At 42.3% G+C, this 15624-nt stretch overlaps 1 protein-coding gene across 1 annotated transcript in view; it reads right to left on the reverse strand.

The window, feature by feature from the left end:
• The window catches only part of ATM (ATM serine/threonine kinase), a 74893-nt gene that overhangs the window by 34448 nt on the left and 24821 nt on the right, over nucleotides 1–15624 (reverse strand). The window contains exons 19-30 of the mRNA XM_015414809.1: nucleotides 15069–15151; nucleotides 14829–14984; nucleotides 12229–12304; nucleotides 12000–12133; nucleotides 10932–11052; nucleotides 10228–10404; nucleotides 9683–9843; nucleotides 8340–8586; nucleotides 6369–6487; nucleotides 5486–5612; nucleotides 3205–3404; nucleotides 2589–2763 (exon numbers count right to left, since the gene is read on the reverse strand). Coding sequence (XP_015270295.1) covers nucleotides 2589–2763; nucleotides 3205–3404; nucleotides 5486–5612; nucleotides 6369–6487; nucleotides 8340–8586; nucleotides 9683–9843; nucleotides 10228–10404; nucleotides 10932–11052; nucleotides 12000–12133; nucleotides 12229–12304; nucleotides 14829–14984; nucleotides 15069–15151 — 1776 coding nt within the window. The remainder of the gene's footprint in view (nucleotides 1–2588; nucleotides 2764–3204; nucleotides 3405–5485; nucleotides 5613–6368; nucleotides 6488–8339; nucleotides 8587–9682; nucleotides 9844–10227; nucleotides 10405–10931; nucleotides 11053–11999; nucleotides 12134–12228; nucleotides 12305–14828; nucleotides 14985–15068; nucleotides 15152–15624) is intronic.

Raw genomic sequence — 15624 nt, forward strand, 5'->3', positions numbered from 1 at the left:
CAGGAAAAAAATGGAAAAAACCCGTTTCCCCCCCAAATTTTTCCAGGCCTTCACATCTCTAATGAGGGCCGGATCTGACATAAATGAGACCTTGTTGGGCCGGGCCATGTGTGTCATAAAATGTAATGCCAGGTAGCGGAGATATAAACTTTACAAAGGACACAAACACAAAGATTATTTTTTTTACTTAAAATAAAAACATGCTTAAAATGTTAGCTCTGTAAGCTGCAAACCTACTTTTGATTTATTTACATTCACCACAGAAATCTCATGCTCAGAGTTCTGAGCCTAGGACCCAGGTTAACACATGAAAGATCTAAAGCAGGGGTGTCGAACTTATTTGTTATGAGAGCTAGAGATGTAAAATTTCTGGAAATTTTGAAGCTCGGAAAAAAATGGAAATTTTCAGCATTTTTGAAAAAAATGCTACATTACTTGGCATGAAAATATCACAACTAGCATATTAAAAATATAGTGTATCCAAACAATTGTTACAAACAGAATACCCACCCACATGCAAAAACAAAACTGAAACCTTTTTATTTTCTTCTGACAATAGCCATTCCTAAAGGAAGAAATGCATCTTGTTCTTGCATTGGAGAGTTCTGATCTGGCCCCCGGGCCGCATGTTTGACACCCCTGATCTAAAGACTAGATTTTATTTTATTTTTTTGATTTTTTTAACAGAATGGTGACACTAGGTCATACTGCTCCACCCACATATATCTAGCAACAGAGCCAGTTTGGTATAGTGGTTAAGAGCGGCGGACTCTAATCTGGAGAACCAGGTTTGATTCCCTACTCCTCCACATGCAGCCAGTTGAATGACCTTGGGTCAGTCACAGTTCTCTTAGAGCTGTTCTCTCAAGAGCAGCTGTCTCAGAGCTCTCTCAGTCCCACCTACCTCACAGGCTGTCTGCTGTGGGGAGGGGAAGGGAAGGCAACTGTAAGCCGCTCTGAGACTCTGAGTGAAGGGCGGAGTATAAATCCAATTCTTCTTCCTCTTCCTCCTCTTCTTCTTCTTCCAACTTTCTCTACATTTCTGTTCAATTCACACCCCTTAATCCTTTCAGCAGTCAGATCCCAGCACTTTCCAGTGTCTTAATAAGAGGACAGCCATTTGATCGTTTTGAAGAGGGAAAAAATGTCCTTACACAGAAAATAAGCACAGTGCAGACCAGATGGCTGTATGTGAAGAATAGTTCAGTGAGCTGAACAATATGGACACTTGAACAACACACGTAAGACTCAAGGGAACATTGCAGCACCCTGGTGAGACCCCCTTCTTCAATGAGTACTTCAGATACCATGTCCAGTTCTTAGCTGAGCCAGGACAACTCCCTGCTGGTAGTCAGTCCCACCTACCTCACAGGCTGTCTGCTGGTCGTTCTTGAGGGATGCATTTGACCATTATTGAAGTATTAGTATTAGTTTTAACTTCAACAAGTTATGGTTGTTCTGGCCTTCCTGTAGCTCTTGACACAGTAACACACTGAAGATGGGGGCAAAATTACTAAACAGGATCCTCATACGGACAACAACGAGATCCAAAGAATCGTGCAACTAGCTCTTTACAACTTTAACAAGCTCCGAATTCATATAACTACCAGCACTTCCTAATGCCAAACCCCTATCTGAAACAGAGGGGACCATTCACAAGGATTTTGTACCACTGAATGAGAAGTCTGATACTGTAACTCGCTCTATGCCAGGGCTTCCCTTGAGTTTGACCCGGAAAATGCAACTGATCCAGAATGCAGCTGCAGGGGTTCTGATCGGAATGGCCTTTAGAGCACACATCCAACCACTGCTCTACCAGCTACACTGGCTCCAGACTGAGGACTGGATCAAGTTCAAGGTTTTGGTGTTGACCTTTAAAAGCCCTAAACAGTCAGGGACCAGCACACCTTCCAGACCGCCTTTCCTGGTATGTACCCCAAGAGTGTTATGCTCGAGTGATCAAAATCTGCTGGTGTCCCTGGCCCAAAAAGCATCCAGTTGTCCTCAACCAGAGCAAGGGCCTTTTTGGCCCTGGCTCCAGCCTGGTGGAACACTCTCCCGGGAGAGAAAAGGGCCCTGTGTGACCTGGTACAGTTCTGCAGGGCCTGCAAAACAAAGCTGTTCTGGCAGGCTTATGGTTGAGAGCAGCAATGGGCTCCTTTCTGATAGGTATCATCTAGTATTGGCCTCCCCCTCCCTCCTTCTCCTCCCTCCCCCCCTCACTTCCCCGCCCCTTTCCTTCTTCAGATGATTATATATTGCCCCTCTGCATGACTTTAAGCCATCTTTTAGCCATACGCTAGTTGTATTTTATTGATTTTATTGTATTTATCGTAATTATTCAACTGTTAGAATATTTACTGCAATGATTAGAATTTTTTAAGATTGTATCTTTCATAAATTGTTGTTACCTGCTCCGAGCTGGTTTCGGGGAGAACAGGTTATAAACCAAATCAAATAAATAAATACTTACAAGAAAGAAAACTAAAAGTTTCCATTGGGTATACCCAAGCAGCTACTTGGATCCTAGGCAAAAACAGGGGGAAATCAGTACTAAAATACAAAGCAAAAGCTTATTAACAACTTACCTCTTCCTGGGCTTCAGGCTGTTCTCCAACTATGGGTATTAGCGTACCTACAATAACGTGCAGGTGACTCCCCAGGGCATCCTCACAATAGGTGACAGCCGCATGGCAAACGCAACTGAGAAGGTCACAGCAAAGCAAGAAGCTCCGGAGGGACACCCCTTTCAGAAGTGAAGGCCTTTAAAAAGAGGCACATATAAAAATAACAGAAAAGGCTGGGATATATAGAAAGGGGGGAGAATTATGTCAAAACTGAGGGAGGCATAATGAACATTTTTGACATCAGGCTATATAAGGACAGGAAACAAACCATACAAATAATTTTACAGGAGGAACAAGTCCTCTAAGCCCCACAAACAAATGGAAATAATGCAACATAGTCCTTAGAAAGCTCAGAAACAGAATTTAATGGTCCAAGTTCAACCTCCACAGTTCCATTTAAAGGATACTGGAAAGCAAGATTGGGAAAGACCTCTGCTGAAGACCCTGGAAAATGACTGCTTATCAGAGAAACATCAAACACAGTTCTACACTAGATTTAAGACACACATTATACATTGTATCTATCACATGAGTGCATAGTGTGTTTTGCAAATCTGTAAATGACAATTATATTTACCTGTTGCTGATGTGGTGAATTATTGTGTAAATCACATCCCGAAGAACAAAAGCCCATGCACCTCCTAAACCATCTTTTATTTCTTTCAGTAATAAACTCACAAAAAAATGATAAATCATGAGATGCCTATGTTTCTGGTAAGCATTATTTGTTCCAGATGTCTGCTTACATATGGCAAGTAAGATTCTCTGGAATGACTCCTAAAAAAAGAAGAAAATGCTAAAAGCACTAGCATATATAATTAGATTTTAAGGTACAGCTTATGTTAAGAAATACCAATATCAAAAAACAAACAAAGAGATGTGCTTAAGAAATGAGACTACAGGCAGAAATGGCAGCCAAGTCCCCTCTCCCCTTCCATAATTTCAAGTCCAGCTCATCGGTACCCCAATGTAGTAGATTCTCCCGCTGCTGTACACACATTACTGGCTGATGCTCAAAGGTGGTAGAGAAGTGCACACTGCTGTGACATCAGAACACAGATATGCTGTAACTAGGACTAATGCCCGTTGTGGGAAGAAATACAACGGGATCTAGAAGGAAGCTCCAGATGAGTGTCCCGACTGTGGCTGGTGGGGCAGCAGAGGGAAGCGGAAAATGGAGGGAGGCAAGCCATGTTTCTTTCCTTCTGCTTAGCTATAAGGCAGGGCTGTCTCAAGTCATTTTGCTGCCCCAAGTGGGTAGAATGGGAGGACAGCCTCATGGTAACAGATATGGTTCTCTCCACCTCTGAGTTATGTTTTGAGGGGGAGAAGGGTGTTATGCAGTGGCAGCTAAGGTAGAAAAGCACCTCCTCCTGTGCCATGTTTTCTGGGTTCCAAGGGTCTGGAAAGTGGTACCATAGCCGATTACACGATTGCCAACTCTGGGTTGGAACATACCTGTAAATTTGAGGAGTAGAGCCTGGGGAGGGCAGGGTTTGGGGTGGGGAGGGACCTCAGTAGGGTATAATGCTATAGAATCCACTGCCCAAAGCAGCCATTGTCTCCAGAAGAACTGATCTTGATCATCTGGACATCAGTTTTAATAGCTGGAGATCTCCAGGTGCCGCCTGGAGGTTGGCTTATGTTAATTTGGGGCTATGCAGTCACAGCTAAGGTAGAAAAGCACCTCCTCCTGTTTTCTGGGTTCCAAGGGTCTGGAAAGTGGTTCCATAGCCAATTACACGGTTGCCAACTCTGGGTTGGCAACCTACCTTTATTTCCCCCTCTCTCTTCAGCTAACCCCCACACACACACCTGCAGCCTCTACCATGCTCTGAAGCCCTGACTGCTATGTCACATTGGCTGTCATACAGGGGCCATCTCAGCAGGATATAAGGACACAGAGTCCACCATTTTCTCCAGGGGAACTGATCTCTGCCATCTGGAAAGCAGTTGTAATTCTGAGTGATCTCCAGCCCTCACCAGGAGATTGGACACATTTTACCTCAGAACAGCAAACTGTTTAGAATGTTAGAGGCAAAAGCAAATCAAGTCGCATATGCAAATGACCTCTGTGTTCCGAGGCAGAGGCCAATGAGGCTGCATATGCAAATAACCTCTGTGTTCAGACTGGCTATGGGGGGGAGAGGAACAGCAAACTGTTTAGAATGTTGGAGGCATTGGAGGCAAAGCAGCCAGTGGATAGGGAGACCCTCTGAATGACAGATCAGAGAGCGAACTGATTTTGGAGCGTGTTGGAATGTTCAGGTGAGTCCATGACCAAAACAGAATTGTATATACCGGAGGATGGGCATATCAAGTGGAAAGGAATAACTGGATATATGGCTGCCATTTTTAGCAACAGTGGTGTTTATGACATCAGGGTTAGCTCCATCCTCAGGGTTGTACATTTACGAAACTCTTTTTCCCCAGACAAACAGTTTCCAAACTCAATTGCACGTTTTGGTATCATTCCTGAAATGCTACCAGACATGTCATTATTAAATAGAAAAAACAAAATCAAGTCAGATGTCTCTCTTCATCTTTTTAAAGCATAACCTTCACAGTATCCTTTAAAGAGAAGAATAATACCCTTTGTGAGATATTCCTTACTTTTTACTAAACTAAAATTATTTTGCAAGAAGTCACCCTAATTTTCTAGAGGTGACTTTTATTAGCAGCTAAATTATATATACATACAATATAAAACATCTCTTTTATGGCCTTTACACAGCTTACTACATACTGCCAATGTTAGCAATATAGAGTCTCTTCACATAAAATAGTCCTAAAACTAATGCATCTGTAGGGAAGTACTGTCAGATCATATATCCTAAAGCTGAGGATCAGGTACTTACAGGATTTTTGGAAAGAACTGCAACAAGACTTTTTGACTTAGTTTTATGGCAACTACTAATGTAATCCAATGTTGCTTTGATGACATATGATGGGAAATGAGGGGGATTAGGAATGGGGTCGAGATCGCTGGAAAAAAAAGAAAAGATTGCTTGCCTCTCAGAACTTTCTGGACTCCACAAATATAAATGTGAACAGTTTAAGTGCCATTACATAGGATCAGATTGGACTAAAAGACTGTTTTTCATATCAGGAAACAAGCAGGCTAAGAGTGGTGTACAACATTTTACATCAAAGCATAAAAACAATCCAGTAATCAAGATACAGAAATAAAATACAGAAATCTTAAAACAACAGGTGAGCAGAACATCTCTGCCTTACAGGTCCTGTAATCCATTAAAAATTATGTTTTAATATTGCTAATCTGAATTGGATATTGATGCAGTGATATTTATAATTAATTGATCACTGACAGTTTAGACTGTGTCAAAATAGAGAACAGAGAATGCGATCCCAACGAGACTTCGGGTTCCTGCTCAGATTCCTGCTCCTTTGCAGCCTGCTCGCCACCACCCAAGATTTCCCTTAAATTCAGCGCGGTGATGCCCTGCCCTGAGCAACAGGTACTCTATGGCCATTCTGTTCTGGATGGTTGCCTTTTCAGTATCATGTAGATCCACCAACATGCCTCCCAAAGCCTGGGAGATTTCATTCATCAATACATGTGGGGGCATGTGTTGGCTCAGCACGGGATTTAACAGGCAAACTTCTCCACACCATTCCCACTTCTTAAACATTTCCAAAAACGTTTAAATAACAATAATGGCCACTTACACTTAAACAAAAACATACACAATATGGATAATAGAGAGAAGTAAACAGTACCCTGTAAATCTGGTTAAGGCAGATTCTTCTCCTGGTTTGCTATTGACTGGCTCATGTAAGGTCATCAGCACCTCAACCACAATCTCTGGTAAATTACTGTGAATTAAATTGTCCATCAGCTGTAAAAAACAACGACAGAGAGTCTGAGCTTTATCACAATAAAAGACAAGTTACTACATGACCTTGCATATATTGCTCAACTCAGAAACTGGAGAATTTCCTTCCTTGACAATTCTACTTTTACTTGATCACCACCCATCCAGAAACTTGGTGCTCTCCTCTCCAGCTTGGAGGTAGGCTCTTTGAAGAAATGATCAGCCAGGAGCTAGCCTAGAAGTCACTAACTTATTGAATGTATAACCCGCTGTCCCCGGAAACCAGGCTCAGAGTGGATAGCATCATTTGTAAAAACACTCAGTTCATAAGACTGGTACATAGTTACAATAAATACAATACAATACATAATAAATACTTCCCACAATGCAGCTAAAAGATGGCGTGAATCTCAGGGGAGAGTAAGTAAACCCTCAAGACACTGTGACAGCTTTTCCTAATGATTAAATGGAGATCGGGATGAAGTTTCCTTTCCCAGCTCAATCAGTCATGATATACTTGCCCCTCTCTTCCTGGGATGCAACTTTCGGATTTAATCACCCCATTCTGGCAGATAAACTTGTGCTTCTAAAAACACAGCTATGCTTCACTTTTCAAAGCACCTTCCTCTCTGGCTGAAAACACATTGTGAGCCCCCCCCCCCCCCCCGCAAAAACCTCAATGCCTTACTAGGACAAGAGCATTACCTAAACTGTCTGCAATCTTGGACCGCTGGAGGTTCCATTAGAATGACCCATTCATTTCCATTCCACATTGGACCATCCTGGCAGACTTAATCCCTTTTGGAAACAGGACAATCCGGTTTGGACTGGACTACCTATTTGTCATGGAAGTTCAGAGCCTCTACCTGGTGCTCGACAGAAGTGGGGCTGTATTTCATGTAGCTCTGATAGGTAACAGTAGCCTCTGACATCAGACATGGAGCTTTGCATGGGATTCGCTTTGAAAGGAGTCTGGTTTACGTCCAATTCCATTTACCACAAATATCTGGACATTTGGGATTTCCCCTTGTCTTGTTTTCCGTCCTCAGCAGAAACTGAGTCTACAGGAAGTTGGGTAGGAGTTAATGACCCCTCCAACCTCGTCACTGCAAGGAACTCTGCACATGTCGTGAGGAACCTACTACAGAGTAGGTAATGTGTGTTTAGCTTAGCTAGTTCACTGTATTGTTTTTCATTTGAACCTCTCTGTGCTACTGTTGCTATTTTGTTTTTGCCCCCTTTCCACCTCTTTTTGAATTCAACCACCCTTTTTCCTTTTTTTGTCTCTCTTTACTATAAATCTTTTTCTATACTTTTTTTGGCTTTGCTTAGAACAATTTATTGCTTTGGGATATGTCTCTGAATTTCTTCTCCAGATGCTAGACTGCAGAGCCAGGTTGGTTATAAGATATTTTCTAGGGTTTCTGCCCTGTCACTTCCTTGTTGCTCTAGTAACTGAGCAGAAAGAGTGCAGGTCAGTCTAGATGTTCTCCAGAGGAACTGAGTGGTGGCAGCTGATTGCCAGGGTATTTTTCCAAGGAACCCATGGTCTAAGGGAGTTTCCCAGCAATGAAAGATATCTTTCCCCCCATCCTAGCATAACATTCTCTAAGACCTTTGACATGTTATTTTCACTCCCAAATGGTATAAGGGAGATTTGCAATTACATAGCAATCAAATCCACATAGTATTCCAAAATCACAAAACAAACAGTACGTAGCAAAAGATATATGACAAAAGCATATGGAAAACAGCTTTTCTCAGAAGTACATTTACAGACAGACTTACAGCATCATTGTAAGAGCATATTATAGGGTTACAATGTTAAACACTTCTGAATGTCATCTGAACAGAAACAAAACAGGTTATAAAGTACCTGTTTTCCTAAGCAATTTTTATCCTTGAGCATGTCATACACTTTGTAAGCTCTTTCTTTCTTGAGCACGGTTTCACTGTCTTCTTGGTTTTGACAGGCAAAATAAGGCAGGATATTGAGAAGGATTTTTGGAAAGCAATGTGCCAGAAGCTGGCGCCACTCTCTCTCAATCTTGTCAGCAATGGATTTAATTTCTTCAAACTGATCTCTAATCACTAATTGTGGAATCAAAACTTTGTAACAGGACCTGCAAGTCAAAAATCTCCATGAGCTTTTGGAGAAAGCATTACATGCTGCTTTACAAAGTAAAAGAGAGAATTTAGCATACAGTGCTGTCACATACCAGACTTTCTGCATTTTTAATATATATGAAAAAAACCCATTAATCAATATACCTAATTCTTAACAAGGCCCTAACTATGAATATTTAAATCCAGAGATTTGAGCCATGAACGGACACAAGAAAGCCCCTGGTTTGCAGAAAAATCTGAATAAAAAAATAGACTTAAGGGTTAAAAAACCCCAAATAATAGAAGCAGCACCTATACCTTTATGCCCTCTGTGGTCACTGTGGGGGTTGTTAGGCAACAACAACATCAAGCCTTGGTTTCTGTTAGTGAAGTCGGGGGGGGGGGGCTTTCATGGGCTTTCCAGTCCATCTTCTGTTCCCTTCCCTCTTGCCTGGAGGGAGAACTCAGCAGCAACCACTGGACAAATTGCTTCCTGGTGTGGTGTTGCAATGTCCACAATTCACCTGAGCTCAGCAGCAGCCTTTGCACAACTTGTGCGGCTGGGCCTGGCAGTAGCCATCACACACAACTCACCATGGCAACTTGCTACCACACAACTTTTGCAACTTGCCCAGACTTTACCCATGGAGAGGGAAAGGAGGGAGAGCTGAGAGTCAGTGCAGTGCAGTGCAGTGCAGTGCAGTGGTTAAGAGTGTCAGAGTAGGACCTGAAAGCCCCAGACTCCGAGCCCCATTTGGCCATGAAAGCCTTGGTGACCTTGGGCCCATAATTCTTTCTCAGACTAATTCGCCTCACAGGGTTGCTGTGAGGACAAAATGGAAGAGAGGAGAATTATGTAAGCTGCTTTGGGTCCCCCACTAGGAAGAAAGGTGACATATAAATGAAGTAAATAAATAAAACTGAAGACTGGGTACAGATAAAAGAAAGGCTGGTTGGTGATTGGGAAGAGAACCAATCAGGGAAAGGGAAGCGGATATGGTGGTTGACAGGAGAAGAGAAGGAAGAAATAGTATGGGGAAGGAGGTACAGGGAAAATGACCCTTGGAAGCCCCTGTGGTTCCTCACCTGCATGGATATAATGTAGAAACGTACCTGTAGAACTCTTCCAAATTAGAGTAACTCAACAGAACCCATGGAAAAACTGAAAGACTATATCCACAGTTCAGCCACTCCAGAACAAGATAATCCAAGTGGGTATTCAGGAAGTCGTCGACACTTTTATAGCCAAAAGTGCCAGAAATCTTTTCTAATACCTGCATTTTGAAAATAGGCAGTACCAGATAACATCATTCTTAACAGTGGAATCATATTATCTATAGCAGCACAGTATTTGGGGGGGGGGAAGCATTTGAATAGGTGCTCACGATGCTTTTACAATGCCAAGGTTTCTCCCATTCATTTTACTGAACAATAAATTAACCTAATGGAAGCAAAGTACGTAGCAATTGTGTCCCCGAAGCTATTTATTCTGACTATGATATAACATCACAATGGAGTTTCAAATGAGTTAAGAGATCTTGATGAGTTAAATGTCTTTGTCCATCAAGAGTACATTCTTTGAAAACGATGAAAAAGCCTTGTCTAGCACTGCCCTTTCAATTACCTTTTTTAGTGACACAGCCTCCCAATGCACTTACCTTTCTTACAAGCAGAGGCTCTAATCCATTCTCTTTCACACACTGGAACATTGCAAACAATGCCTGCTTCTCACACACCGGACTGCAGCATAAAATCATAGATATTAACGTGAGGAGCACTGATTTCCTATTATTCTCTTCATCAGGATGATTCTCTTGGCTCCCGTTGTTATGTCCCTTTAGTCACACAGGATACAGAATGGAAGAGAATCAGTCTCCCTGTATCCAGTCAAGATGGCTCTTAACAGTTTACATTTCGATAAAATGGTGTTCTGATACAGCATCGCACAAAGCTGGTGAAGAAGATTATCTTGCCATAATAACTTAAAAGTTTTCCTACTGGAGATTTAGATATTAGGACTATCTCCAAAGGATCAAAAGCGCTAAAAGGGTCCTAATTGCACAAATCTAATATAAGGCAGACCCACATATTCATTATTTATATTAACTGATTAGCAGACAGATCGAGAATGAGGTCTTTAAATATAGCACATTCAAATGAATTCCAAATATATTTTTTTCAGACATTGTACTTCAAAAGTGAGACTGAAAAGAACTCCAAAGACCTAACATGAATTGGGTTTCTTGGCCCACAGACTTGAATAACAACAGTCTTTAGGTCAAGAGAAGCTATCAAAATGCAAAAATGCTTTACTTCTGCTTCTTTAAATCTGTATGCCTAATTTAGCAACAAACTGTATTACCAGTTTCTTTGCTCCTTCTTGAACCCTCATGTATAACTGCTCAAAAGCTCTTTGCTGGAGCTTCAAAGGAAGCGCTTTCAGTAAGCCGGTTGAGTCTCTCAGCTTCACGTCTTGAAACAAACTTGTAACGCAAACAGAAGAAAACAATTAAGAGTACTGTGCAGGTTCACTTTGTTTTATAAAAGAAATAAGCTTTGTGATTTTTTTTTTAGCCTGAATGCTTCACCACTGTTCCTGCCCCCTCCCTGAGGTATCTTTATGACTGAACAACCAAGATGATACAGATGGTGTTATAACACAACTGCGTGAAAACTGAGTCCATCCCAATAAAGACCAGCATGCCTGACAAGAGAGAGAAAGCAAAGGGGACTAACATGCCTGCCTAAATACATACTTCACTTCTTGCAGGGTGGGTTAGCCCTGTATGTCACAGGCACTCCCCTGAGTTTTGAACTTGGGGCTGCATCCTATGCACAGTGGAAGGTGCTAGTGAGGCAAATCCCCCCCCCCTCCTTTCCCCTGTGAACACCGAAAATGTAATGCAGGGGTTTGGACTCACAAAGACAAAACACGGGGAGCTGTAGTAACAGCAAGAAGAGGTAATTTGGCAAAGTTGCTCCTCTTCTGTCAGTGGTTACCTCTGTTAGCACAAGAGGTACAGCTGGCACAAGAGGCAGAGGGGGGGCAATTCCCCCTCCTCACTGCAGCTGCCCCTACTGCATAACTTTTTAGCTACAAGGATCTCCCTTTCCGGGTCTCGCAGGAGCTGCTAAGGGAAAGGAAAGGCAAGAACTATCAGTCTCTGCCTGTGCCTTCTGCTAAAAGTATATAGGACTGAGCTCAAGGTATTTTAGTGGGAGAATCTATTTCTCCTGACAAGCATGAAGTCCTGGATTACCAACCTATCCTTTTTTAAAAGAACCACCTTAAGTATGAGAAGAAACAGCGTAATATAGGTGACTCCTTCAGTGGTAGGAAAAAGATAACAGGCAATTTCTAATGACCAGCTCTGGATTAATTATCTTTAGAAGATACTTAAGAGTGCTAAAGCAACCCTGTAAGATATACCTGGTTACTGACTTAGCTGCAACCATACAGACTTGAAAGCTGCTATCAGCAAGGAAGAGAGGGAAGACATCACACACAGGAAGAACTTCTTCATCGTTAACATTAAGCAAGGCCCATTTTGAGTGAGGATCAGCCTAAAAAAAAACAGACAGCTTCCTAAGTTCCATAAAAATATAAGAAACTTGGGTGTGTGTTTTTTTTTGATAACTGTTACTGATTCTTGACTTACCTGAAGCATGGCCTTCATGCATCGCACTAAGGCTATTCTTAAGGGAGCTGTGCATTTCCCTTTATTTGCCAGTTGCCTGGAACAGACAAATTAGGAACATGGGGCAAAAAACTTCTATAATTATTTGCAGTTCTATGCTATGTGATTTTTTTTTTCAGATTTCAAAAGAACTTTGTTATATCTTTAAGCTCATGCAAAGGTTCAAGCATAGTGGGTTAATAATTGGTATAAGCAAATCAGGCTTTCGTTTAATTTTGTTACTTTTTTTTAGCAATGAATTGTTTAGCAGAATGCCACCTCAAATTTCTACACCCACAAAAGGCTGTGTGTGATTTTTGCCCATCTCCCCCTCCCCCCTGCCAGCAGCAGACCTATGAGTCCCTCCCTCCCAGCTATTCCCGGGGATCCCCCAGGAGTAACATGGGGGCACAATTTGGGTTGTAATCAAGGGAAGAAGCAGGGAAGTCACACTTTCACAGACAGAAAACCCTCCAGCCAAATCACTCACTCACAACGTCAATGCCAGTAGCTCACAAAGTAGGATTTTTGATCAGAAGACTCCACAGCTTAGAGTAGGGGTGGCCAAACGTTGCATTGCTTAACATAAGAGCCATGCAGAATAAATATCAGATGCTTGAGAGCCGCAAGACATGAACAAATATGACACATACGTTTTTATTGGAAAATATGCAAATTTGCATTTTATTAACATTAAATTAGACTGTGTGAAAGAGCCGCGTGTGGCTCCCGAGCTGCAGTTTGGGCACCCCTGGCTTAGAGGGAGCATTGTGGCACTAGACTATTGAGGTTCAGGACTCGGGGAAGGACTAGTCTGTTAGTTTCAATTAACTTTGTAGCTAAGTTGGATCCCGTGACCTTCAAGCTCTTTATTGAAGTTGTGAGTGAGTGATTTGGCTGCTGCATAAGTCAGTTTGCTCTGGAGCGACATCTACAGGGTGCTGGTAGGGTAGTCCCCACCCCAATTCAGATGTGGCCATAGTTAGGGATAACTGAGTAACTGTGAGCCGCTCAGAGACCCCCTAGGGGGTTCGAGCGGGGTAGAAGCCGAAAGTAATAAATAAATAAATAATATAATAAATCCTTCCTGAGCTAAGACAAAAATGTGTCCTTTGATGGAAGTGACACACATCCTGACTAATGGAATCGTTGACACCAGAATAATCTGAAAAATTGATACGGCTACTATTTAGGGCCTACGATTTATGGCCTATAATACAAACTTGTAGCAATTGCAAATACAAAAGCATTTTATATATATATATATATATTTTCTTATGTGTACATTTTTGGATGTGTGTCATTGTAATATAAAGAATATTGACCACGGAGGAAGGCCCGAAGAGGCCAAAACGCATATGGTCCTTAGGTCAAAAGGTTTTCCCATCAATTATATTTGTATAATAACTAACTTGGTTGTACAAGCCTTTTAAGTCTGAAACTTAGACTATTTCTTTTAACCGCTGTATGTTTTAGTTATGTGTACACCCTAGTAAACATTTTTGTATTTTTGTATAATATAGTTTGCAGCTTGACCCTCTCGATTCGCACCTAAAGCAGAGCCTCCAAATATGATAGGAACGGATTGGTAGATTCATATGGGAGAAGGCGGTCCTTCAGGTATTCTGGCGCCAAGCTGGATACAGCTTTAAGGACAATACCAGCACCTTGAATTGAGCCCAGAAGCAAAGTGGGGGCCAGTGTACATGAAATAAGGCAGGAGTGATATGGTTCCTACAGCACTCTTCTGTCAACATTCTGATTGCATTCCGTACCAACTGTAGCTTCTGGACAGTCTTCAAGGGCAGCCCCACTGCAGTAATCTCACCTACATTTTACTATATCATGCGCCACAATGGCAAGATCTCCCCCCCACACCCGGAATGACTGCAGGTGGCTCCTCAGCCAAAGTTGGTGAAAAGCACCTCTGGCCACCACTGCTACCTCTTTATCCTACAACAGGCCTGGGTCCAGCAGCAACCCCAAGCTACAAACCTGCTCCTTTAGGGTGAATGCAACACCATCTAGAACAGGGTCAGACCTCCTGGGTCAGACCCCCCCCCCAGTACTGCCTCCATTTTGTCAAGATTACGTTTCAGCTTGTTAGACCTCATCCTTCCCAAAACTGCCTCCAGGCACCATGATTTCCACAGTCTCCATAGGATCAGCTGGAAATGCAAGACAGAGCTGAGTGTCATCTGCATATTGGTGGCAACTCAGCCCAGTTATCCAGATAACCTTTCTCAGCAGCTTCATATAGGCGTAAAAAGCATGGGATTCAAGATGGAACCTTGTGGGACGACACAGGCCAGAAGATAAGTGGCTGAGCATCAGTCCCCAAGCACCACACTCTTAAACCTGCCTTCATGGTAGGACCATTTATTGTTTGTCTTGATGCTTTTAGCAATCTGCTTCTCAAATTCTCATTTTGCATGCCTAATTATTAACTCACATTTCTTTCACCAGAGCCTGTGTTCCCTTCAGTTCAACTCATTGGGGCAGACCTTCCACCTTTTTAATCACTGCAATGGTCTTATTTATGGACACGAAAGGCATCGTGACTGGAAACTGGTTTAACATACCAAAATGCTCCAACAACCGTTAAAAACCGTCCTTGAGCTGTTCTTAAATCTCCTGCGTTTCTTCCAGAAGTATCCAAAGCAGTCACCAGGGGAAGGAGATTACAAAGAATTGCTGAGCAAACTTCTTGATCTCGACGGTAAAAGGAACACACATCCCTGAAGGAAGATGGGGAGGTATGATTAAATGTATTTGTAATATCTGAATTATAGTGGTTTTATTAAATAAGATAGTTTTCTTACAGAAGAGGCTTGAGAAGTGACTCAACATGCTCTTCCGGCAAAGGATTTTCTTCATTAGGAAGCTCCTTCAACAAGAGTAAGTACTAGTATAAAGTACAATTAAAAAAATAATCAGTGTATTCATTTATTTATAAGGCCATAATATCATCTATCTTCAGAAAAGGTAGGTTATAAATGTTTGACATGCAATTATTTTAATTGTTAGCACAGGACAGGCTCCCAATCCTTTTAAAGCCTGTGGGCACCTTTGGAATTCTGACACACAGGGTGGTGGGCACAGCCACGGAAAGGCAAACAAGAGGCAGAGCCGCACACACAGAGGAAGCCCAAGTACAGGAGAGAAGAGGCATAATGTAAACATATATACTGGGGAAGAAGAAGAAGAGGAGATTGGATTCATACCCCGCCCTTCACACGGAGTCTCAGAGCGGCTTACAAACTCCTTTCCATTCCCCTCTCCACAACAGACACCCTGTGAGGTGGGTGGGGCTGAGAGAGCTCTTTCCAGAACTGTCCTTGAGAGAACAGCTTTGCCAGAATTATGGCTTGCCCAAGG

Source organism: Gekko japonicus, unplaced genomic scaffold (genome assembly GCF_001447785.1).
Source record: "Gekko japonicus isolate JY-2015 unplaced genomic scaffold, Gekko_japonicus_V1.1 scaffold1956, whole genome shotgun sequence".
Taxonomy (NCBI): Eukaryota; Metazoa; Chordata; class Lepidosauria; order Squamata; family Gekkonidae; genus Gekko; species Gekko japonicus.